The following is a 9,149-nucleotide window of genomic DNA, read 5'->3' as shown; positions in this document are numbered from 1 at the left end:
ATAGAGAGAAAATTTCTCCCTCTTGCCCGCACATCTTCTACCCTAGGAATTTCAATTCTGAGATTTAAAATCTTAAAATGAGTCATTGAAACCACATGGATTTTCACATTATCAATCTAATACCATAGCCTTCAAGATTTTATTAAAAAAACACATAATCAAAAAAAGATTTCAAGCTTGATCTATGGAATTGAAAGTGGACAGCTATCGAGTACCCAAACTTAAAATTAAAATTCAATGGTGAAATTTTTTTTTTTTATTTATTGTAATTAGTAGAATTTCTTCCTCTATGACCCAATGGCATCAGATCATGTTTTTGAATGGCAGAAGGTGATTCGATCAAAAAATTTCTATTTGCCACCGTGAAGATGAGATAGAAATTTTCTCTCTTATTACTAATGTCATTTGCGCCACATGTCAAATGGCTATTGGACCATGAGCGTATTTGTTCACAGCTCTTTGAGAGAAAAATCACTCAACTAGTCTTCACTACGTGGAACGTCAAACATGCAAGGGTAATTTTCTAAATTAGGGATGCAAGTTCATGTTGCACTACTTTTATAACTCTTTTCTTCTTTCTCAACAATGCCTTGAGTGCTTTTTTGCTCACAAGGTTGTGAGCATGGTTTCAAAACTCGTCCGAGTCGTCTTGGTATCAGATATGGATGAGACTGAGTCAACTTTTCAAACGAGATTTAGAACCCCATGTTCATTTTTCAAATTTTTGAACAAGACGTCTCAAGCGTATCGAAAAATTCCTCTGAGGTGACTTGGTATTTAACATGGACAAGATGAGACGTGAAACCGAATTTTAAAACCATGGCTGTGAGTAAATTTGCTCACAGTCCAACAACCATTTGACATGTGGTGCAAATGACATTAATAAAAAAAGAGGAAATTTCTCTCTTGCCCACAGTGGACAATAGAAATTTCTTGATCACCTTCTACTATTCAAAAACATGATCTGATACCGCAGGATGGTAGAAGAAGAAGTTCTACAAACTTCAAAAAAAAATCTTTATACTTCACTATTGAATTTTTTTATTTTAAGTTTGGGTACTCAATAGTCGGAGCATTGTAACAAACCCAAAAAAAATGTAAGCCAAAAATACCCATTTTCAACACCTTAAATAATATAATATTTTAGGTCCAAAACAAAAGTCCGAAAAGGAATATTTTGGTCAAAAACTAACCAAATTGAAACCCAGTCACGATCCTATAAATCCGTTGCTTATTTTATATATATATATATATATATCATTTTTATTTTATAATCTTCAAAATCCCTTTTAATCAATATTTTAATTTATAAATAAGCCCTGTTGAGACTAATTGAGAATTATATGTTCTCTCTCATTAATTTTACCTTTTTTCCCACTTTTGATCGGTATCTCTCTTAACTCTCTCGTGATACAGATATCAGTCAAAAGCTTCAGCCATGAATGCAACAATACCTATAATATTTATTTATGAAAAAGCCAATCTCAACAACACCCAACAGTTGACACAAATAAATGATGATCAAATTTGCGTTAATCCCTTTAAAGTAAATTCAAAGGGAGTTTGGTTTGGTGATCACTCTTTGGAATACGCAATGCCTCTTCTCATGTTCCATCTCTTTCTGATCTCGATAATTACAAGTGCTGTCCACTTCATTCTTAAGCCACTTGGACAGCAATTGATCATCTCACAGATACTTGTAAGTGGCTTATTTTTTTACGAAAATCCATTTCTGTAAATAAGTTTATTTTCCTTTTTTTTGTTTTACGAAAAGGGATTTGTATGGAAAAATCTAAATTTATTTTATAATTCCATCATCATCTAAAATGTGCTTTTCTGAAATTTTCTTAAAATGCGTTTTTTCTGAAATTTTGTGTAGTGGTGTAAAGGTAAATCTAAATTAACAAACCGTACACACACACACACACACATATATATATATATGGGTCAGGTTCAAGGGCCATGTGAGAAAACATGTAAGAAAACTTTCGTTTTTCAAAATAAGGGTTAGAGGTTTTGGATTGAGCTGATTTTTTGCAAGGATGGTCACTATGATGAGAAGATCATCCTCACAAAAAATCAGCTCAATCAGAAACCTCTAAATCCATCAAAAGTGATTTACAAATTAGTGATAAAAATTGAAAAAAAATCGACGGTCCACATTCTAAATCACTTTTAATGGGGTTAGAAGTTTTAGATTGGGCTGATTTTTTTTTTGGATGATCTTCCCATCATAGAGATCATCCTCACAAAAAATCAGCTCAATATAAAATTTCTATCCCATATTTTAAAATTTTATTTACCGCCGAAAGTTTTCTTACATGTTTTCTCACATGGCCCTTGAACCTGACCCTATATATATATATAGGGAAATGTTCAGCAACAAACATTTTGGCAAAATATTTTTCAAAACATGGGTTAGAGGTTTTGGAATGGGCTGATTTTTGGTGAGGATAATCTCTACGGTGAAGAGATCATCATCACCAAAAATCAGCCCATTCCAAAACTTCTAACCCCATCAAAAATGGTTTACAAAAAATGGACGGTCCACGAGTTTTCAACTTGTAAACTGGGGCTAGAAGTTTTGGAATGGGCTGATTTTTGGTGAGGATGATCTCCTCACCGTAGAGATCATCCTCACCAAAAATCAGTCCATTCCAAAACCTCTAACCCATGTTTTGAAAAATGTTTTGCGAAAATGTTTGTCAAAATGTTTGTTGCTGAACGGGACCCATATATATATAAGGTCAGGTTCAAGGGCCATATGAGAAAACATATAAGAAAACTTTCGACGGTAAATAAAATTTTAAAATATGGGTTAGAAATTTTGGATTGAGCTGATTTTTTTGTGAGGATGATCTCTATGATGGGAAGATCATCCACAAAAAAAAAAATCAGGCCAATCTGAAACTTCTAACCCCATTAAAAGTGATTTAGAATGTGGACCGTCGATTTTTTACCAATTTTTATCACTAATTTGTAAATCACTTTTGATGAATTTAGAAGTTTCTGATTGAGCTGATTTTTTGTGAGATGATCTTCTCATCATAGTGACCATCCTTGCAAAAACTCAGCTCAATCCAAAACCTCTAACCCTTATTTTGAAAAACGAAAGTTTTCTCATATGGCCCTTGAACCTGACCCATGCATATATATATATATATATATATATATATATATATATATATATATATATATATATTATATATATATATATGTATGTATGTATGTATGTATATGTATGTATGTATGTATGTATGTATGTATGTATGTATGTATGTATTATGTATGTATGTATGTATGTATGTATGTATGTATGCGTGTGTGTGTGTGTGTGTGTGTGTGATTTTTCAAAAAATGGGTTAGAGGTTTTGGATTGAGCTGATTTTTTGCGAGGATGGTCACTATGATGAGAAGATCATTCTCACAAAAAATCAGCTCAATCTGAAACTTTTAAATTCATCAAAAGTGATTTACAAATTATTGGCAAAAAATTGACGATCCACATTTTAAATCATTTTTAATGGGGTTAGAAGTTTCAGATTAGACTGATTTTTTTTCAAATGATCTTCCCATCATAGAGATCATCCTCACAAAAAATAGCTCAATCCGAAACTTCTAACTCATATTTTGGAGATTTATTAATGTTACATTGCTTTTACATATGTTCCTTGATCCGTTCCCTATGTATATATGGAGGTCATGTTCTGCAAATGAAGCCTACTGCGAAAACATCTTAGGTTTTTTTTGGAAAGAATTTGTTTTCTTAAATTATAAAATACAAAAAGTGCTTACTATAAATATTAAATGACAAAATATGATCAACTTTTAAAATAATATTATTAATTATTTATACAATTACAAAATTATTTAAAATTTATTTTCTCAATATTAAGAGAACAAATTATGTAAAAATTGTATATTTTTTTAAGGAGAAGATCTTCAATGTGGGAGAGATTTGCTAAAGAAATTTTGTAGGAAACTAAGTTTTTATTCTTTTTGGGATATCTCCAAATTTGAAGGGGCCTTGAATTTTTTATTTTATTATTATTTATTTATTTTTAAATCTTAAAGTTATCTAAAGGTGTTTTTTTTTCTAAGTATATAATTTTATTTAAAAAAAATAAAATAAAATAAAAATAAAAAAGCCATCTAGACTAACATTTTTTATTTTTAGGAAATAAAGAATTTTTAAGTAAGAACCCTTAAATAAATATTTTTTGGGGCCTTAGGCAAACGCCTAATTGACCTAATGGTTGAGCTGGCCCTATAAAGAGTTAGAAATTTCGGAATGAGCTGATTTTTTTTGTTAGGATGATCTCCATTCTCACCAAAAATTAGCTCAATCCAAAACTTCTAACTCATGTAGGACAAAACACGTAGGGAAAATAGTAGAGTGCCGAAAATTTCCATATATATATATGTATATAAAGGTTTTCGTGATTCTCTTTCATTTCATTCTATGGTTTTGTTTGTGGTGAGAAGTTGGTTTTAATTAGAAACTGGATTAGGAAAAAAGAAAAAGAAAAGATGGGAGAGGTTAAATCCTGGCGGAGTGGTACTGATGTTGTGTTTGGCTGATGATTTGTGTCTACCAGGGTGGTATTCTACTTGGTCCTTCATTCCTCGGCAAAATTGGAGTATTTGCAGATTTTGTATTCCCTCGCTCAGTGCTATTGGTACTTGAAATATTTTACAAGTTCGGACTAATGTTCTTCATTTTCCTTTTTGGAGTAAAATTGGACATGAGCATAATTTTGAAAGCGGGGAAAAAAATCATAGTTATGAGTGCTTTATGCTACGCCTTACCTTACGTAGTGGGTAGATCTTTAGTCAAGTACCTCAGTAAAACGATGGGTTTGGACCCAAAGTTTGGATCCACGCTCGCCATCTTAACTAAAGTAAATTCTTTTACTTCCTTCACTGTTATTTCTTGCTTTCTCAGTGAGCTTAAGATCTTAAATTCTGAGCTTGGTCGCCTAGCACTGTCTTCATCGATAATAATTACGATTATTGATTCGTTAGTGGTAGTATTTCGTTATGTCATCTCAATAGCCGGTAAAACATTGCTAGGCCATTCAATATTGTCTTCGACAACGAGTTTTGTCTTCATGATTCTAAGTATGTATTTTGTGCGTCGACTGGCCTTAATTGTAATCAAACACACCCCAGAAGGAAAAGCAGTAAAGGAATCCTACCTCTTTGGTATTATAGTTTCGTTCTTGGGGTTTGGGCTTATTAGTCAACTCTTAGGTATTTCTTATTACGTGCTTCCCTTTTACTTAGGTTTGGTAATACCAGATGGACCACCCTTAGGATCTTGTTTACAAGCGAGGCTTGAATTCTGTATTTCAATGATCTTCTTGCCAATCTTTTTCACTGTTTGTGGGTTGAAGACAGATTTGTCTTCCCTTCCAGATATGACAACTGCATGGGTCCTTCCATTGATCGTCATTGTCTTATTCTTGGCAAAGGGCATAGGGATCATAGTGCCTGCTCTCTACTTTAGGATGCCCCTCCAAGATGCTATCTCGCTTGCCCTTATCATGAATTCCAAAGGCATAGTTGAACTCGCCTTCTTCAATGACCTGCTTCATTCTGAGGTACGTACAACATTATTAATTAATTACACACACCATGCATGCACCTTAATTTCTCTATATATGAGTGGCAAACCAAAATGGTCTCCTGTTTCTATTGCAAAGTACGGTGTCTAGCTACGTGGCATGTGTTTATAGGAAAATAAGCACATAGGGAATGTTTCTTAAGCTCCTACCAAAACACATCCCGTAGACATTGTTCCCATAGCATAGTACTATAGGAACGGGACACCATTCCTATGCTATAGGATGGGGACACCATTCTGGATCCTGACTCTTTCTCTATTTGATTTTCTAGCTTACTTATCTAAATGCATTACCATGCTTGAACCTACACCACTGGGATGACGAATGAAACCTTGATGATCAGTATCCAAATGTACACCCACTTCAATCTAGTTGTGTAATTAGTGCCCATTGTTATAATAATTACATTAAATAGAGAAATATATAGCTAAATGCATGCATAACTATTCTAACCTACCAATTTATGATAGTGATTACGGTGCACTCCAACAGCTTTTCATAATCTTAGCATAAACTGTTGGCATGAGCTGTACACTGATTTAGTTGAAATATTTTAGAAGAGATTTTAGAAGTTTGACTTATATCACAGTTGTATATATTCCAATTGTTATGGAATCTTTATTTATTTGTCAAAGTTAGTTTCGTATCTATAACTTTCCCAAATCACTGTTTGTATATATATATATATATATATATATGGGTCGGGTTCTTACGACCCCTATTACGACTCATATTGCGACATACCATTTTGTCTTATATGGGCAAAAATGTTTGGAATGGGCTAATTTTTTGTGAAGATGATCTCTATGGTGAGGAGATCATCCTTGCCAAAAATCAGCTCATTATGAAACTTCTAGACCGTCCAATTTTTGTAAATCAATTTTGATGGGGTTAGAAGTTTTGGAATTGGATGATTTTTTGCCAGTATGATCCTCTCATCACAGAGATCATCCTCACAAAAAATCAGCCCATTCCAAACATTTTTGCTCATATAAGACAAAATGGTGTGTCGCAATATGAGTCGTAATAGGGGTCGTAATAACGTTGTTCTCTCTCTCTCTCTCTCTCTCTCTCTCTCTCTCTCTCTCTCTCTCTATATATATATATATATATATATATATATATATATAGGGTCGGGTTCCTGTGACACACATATAGACAACATGTTTGTCTTATATGGGCAAAAATGTTTGGAATGGGCTGATTTTTTGTGATGAGGGGATCATCCTGGCAAAAAATCATCCCATTCCAAAACTTCTAACCCCATCAAAATTGATTTACAAAAATTGGACGGTCTATAATTTTTCAACAAAAATTGGACGGTCTAGAAGTTTCATAATGAGCTGATTTTTGGCAAGGATGATCTCTTCACCACAGAGATCATCCTCACAAAAAATCAGCCCATCCCAAACATTTTTGCCCATATAAGACAAAACACGTTGTCTATATGTGTGTTGAAATGGTTGTCGTTTGAACCTGACCCATATATATATATATATATATATATATATTTGTACCTTGTAAATTGAAGGAAAATATGAAGAAATTCTCTCTGACTAAACATAAACTTTATAAAACATGATATCTAATATCAGATATCAACATACAACTTATCTTTTGGCCAATTTGTACAAAGAGTTTTCTACTTAATTACCTCCCTTGTTTTTTAAGGGAAAAATATATGCCTCCTTAGATTTAAAAATTAACTTGGGTGCAGGAAATCACCGGGGAAGTATTCTCAATTATCACAACATCAATTGTGGTTATGGTTGGGGTTACCTCACCCCTCGTGAGATCTCTTTACAATCCATCGAGAAGTTATCTGACATACAAGAAAAGGACCATCCTACACACTAGAACAGATACTGGACTCGGCATACTCACTTGTGTCCACACCCAAGACAACGTCCCCCCCATCATCAAACTCCTTGAAGCCTCCAACCCTACTAAGCAGAGCCCCATTAATGTTTGTGTTCTCCACCTTGTCGAGCTAGTAGGCCGTGATTCCTCTTTACTCATCCATCACAGACGAAATACTAGATCTTCTGCTAAATCTAGTACATCAGAATATATCATCAAAGCCTTCAGAAACTATGAGAATGGCAATCAAGGAATTGTCTCAGTAGATGCTTTTACCAGCATTGCCCCTTTTATTACAATCCACAACGATGTGTGTTGGCTGGCTCTTGAGGAAAGGACATCCTTTATAATCATACCCTTTCATAGGCAATGGTTGGCGACAGGCATGGTTGAGTCATCTACTGCCATCAGGAACCTCAACAGCAATGTAATCGATAAGGCCCCTTGTTCTGTGGGAATCCTGATCGACCACACGCATCTCATCTCCTCCACATCAAATATACAAAGCACATTGTTGTACCGTATTGGCGTTCTCTTCGTTGGTGGTGCTGATGACCAAGAAGTATTGGCATATGCATTAAGAATGGTAGAGCAACCAAGCATAAGCCTCACAGTAATTCGGGTATCTTCCAAGGACAGTTTACGTGATAATGAGAGGGCAAGGATGCTTGATAACAACATGTTGGATGACTTTAAGATCAGTACGTTGGACAATGATAGGGTTCAGTACCAAGAGGAAGAGGTGAGTGATGTGGCAGGATTTGTAAGTACTATCAGATCAATGGAGAATTCATATGACCTTGTCATGGTTGGGAGACGACATGAGGAGTCCCAACTCACTATAGGACTCAATGAATGGAGTGAATACCCAGAGCTTGGAGTCATTGGAGATATAATGGCCACACCGGATTTCAAGGGCGTGGCATCAGTGTTGGTGGTGCAACAACAGGCCCGGGTTCGAGGCATGCCAGCTGATGACTGAAGCACAACATCATAATTTCTTCCTCTTCTCTTGCTTCTTTCTTGGCAGATGAATTCACTGAAAATGAGGACCACAACATATAGTATAAAGCAATGTTTTAAGAACCTGAAGATTGAACCAAATTTTTGCCCAATTGACCCGACTTGTTCAACTAATCAAATCTAGTTGGTCTGGTTCAATGTGGACAAATGAGATATTAATGGATTTTTTAAGAGAATTATGATTGATTCACTATAAATTTTAGTTATGATGTAATGTAATAGTGTAATGATTTGTAACCCAACCTGACCTTGTGACTCAAAAACTCATCTAACGAGTACCCTGCAAGAACCGTAGATTTTTCCCTCAGGATACACAACTGCACATCCCCATAAAACATGTGCAGTTGTGTATCCCAAGAGGAAAAATCTACAGTTCTTGCACTTGCCACGTCAGTGAGTTTTTTAGTTACCTTATCAGGTTGAGTTACAAAATCAGTACTCAATATAATAAGGTGTACTGTGATACACCTAATCAAGTTCACATGAGGATTAGGATAAGATTAAGGTTAGGATAGTTTTTTTTGTTGGATTAAATTTCCTTCGATTGAAGTTTATTTTTATTTGGAATTGTTCCAGATAAACCCCATTGGGGTTCTTGTAATCATCCAAGAAAATTAATCCTATAAGAGATGCATCACA

At 34.5% G+C, this 9,149-nt stretch overlaps 1 protein-coding gene across 1 annotated transcript; it reads left to right on the top strand.

Annotated features, from left to right (window-relative positions):
• The first annotated feature begins 1,283 nt into the window (after positions 1-1,283).
• Positions 1,284-8,687, top strand: LOC147399422 (cation/H(+) antiporter 15-like). The gene is made up of 3 exons (XM_086446597.1): positions 1,284-1,699; positions 4,599-5,603; positions 7,345-8,687. Exons 1-3 carry the CDS (start codon positions 1,439-1,441, stop codon positions 8,467-8,469), a joined length of 2,391 nt encoding a protein of 796 aa, XP_086302723.1. The 5' UTR covers positions 1,284-1,438; the 3' UTR covers positions 8,470-8,687.
• Positions 8,688-9,149: the final 462 nt, after the last annotated feature.

This window comes from Akebia trifoliata, chromosome 6 (assembly GCF_017979445.1).
Source record: "Akebia trifoliata isolate Shusen 1 chromosome 6, ASM1797944v1, whole genome shotgun sequence".
In the NCBI taxonomy this organism is placed as follows: Eukaryota; Viridiplantae; Streptophyta; class Magnoliopsida; order Ranunculales; family Lardizabalaceae; genus Akebia; species Akebia trifoliata.
The sequence above is the reverse complement of the archived record's forward strand: the minus strand, read 5'-3'. Positions and strand labels throughout refer to the sequence as shown.

Bases quoted from the DNA above. Each gene is read 5' to 3' on its own strand.
- LOC147399422 (XM_086446597.1), top strand. From the start codon at position 1,439: ATGAATGCAACAATACCTATAATATTTATTTATGAAAAAGCCAATCTC. The intron at 1,700-4,598 runs GTAAGTGGCTTA...TGTGTCTACCAG, and splicing joins TGATCATCTCACAGATACTT to GGTGGTATTCTACTTGGTCC. The intron at 5,604-7,344 runs GTACGTACAACA...ACTTGGGTGCAG, and splicing joins ATGACCTGCTTCATTCTGAG to GAAATCACCGGGGAAGTATT.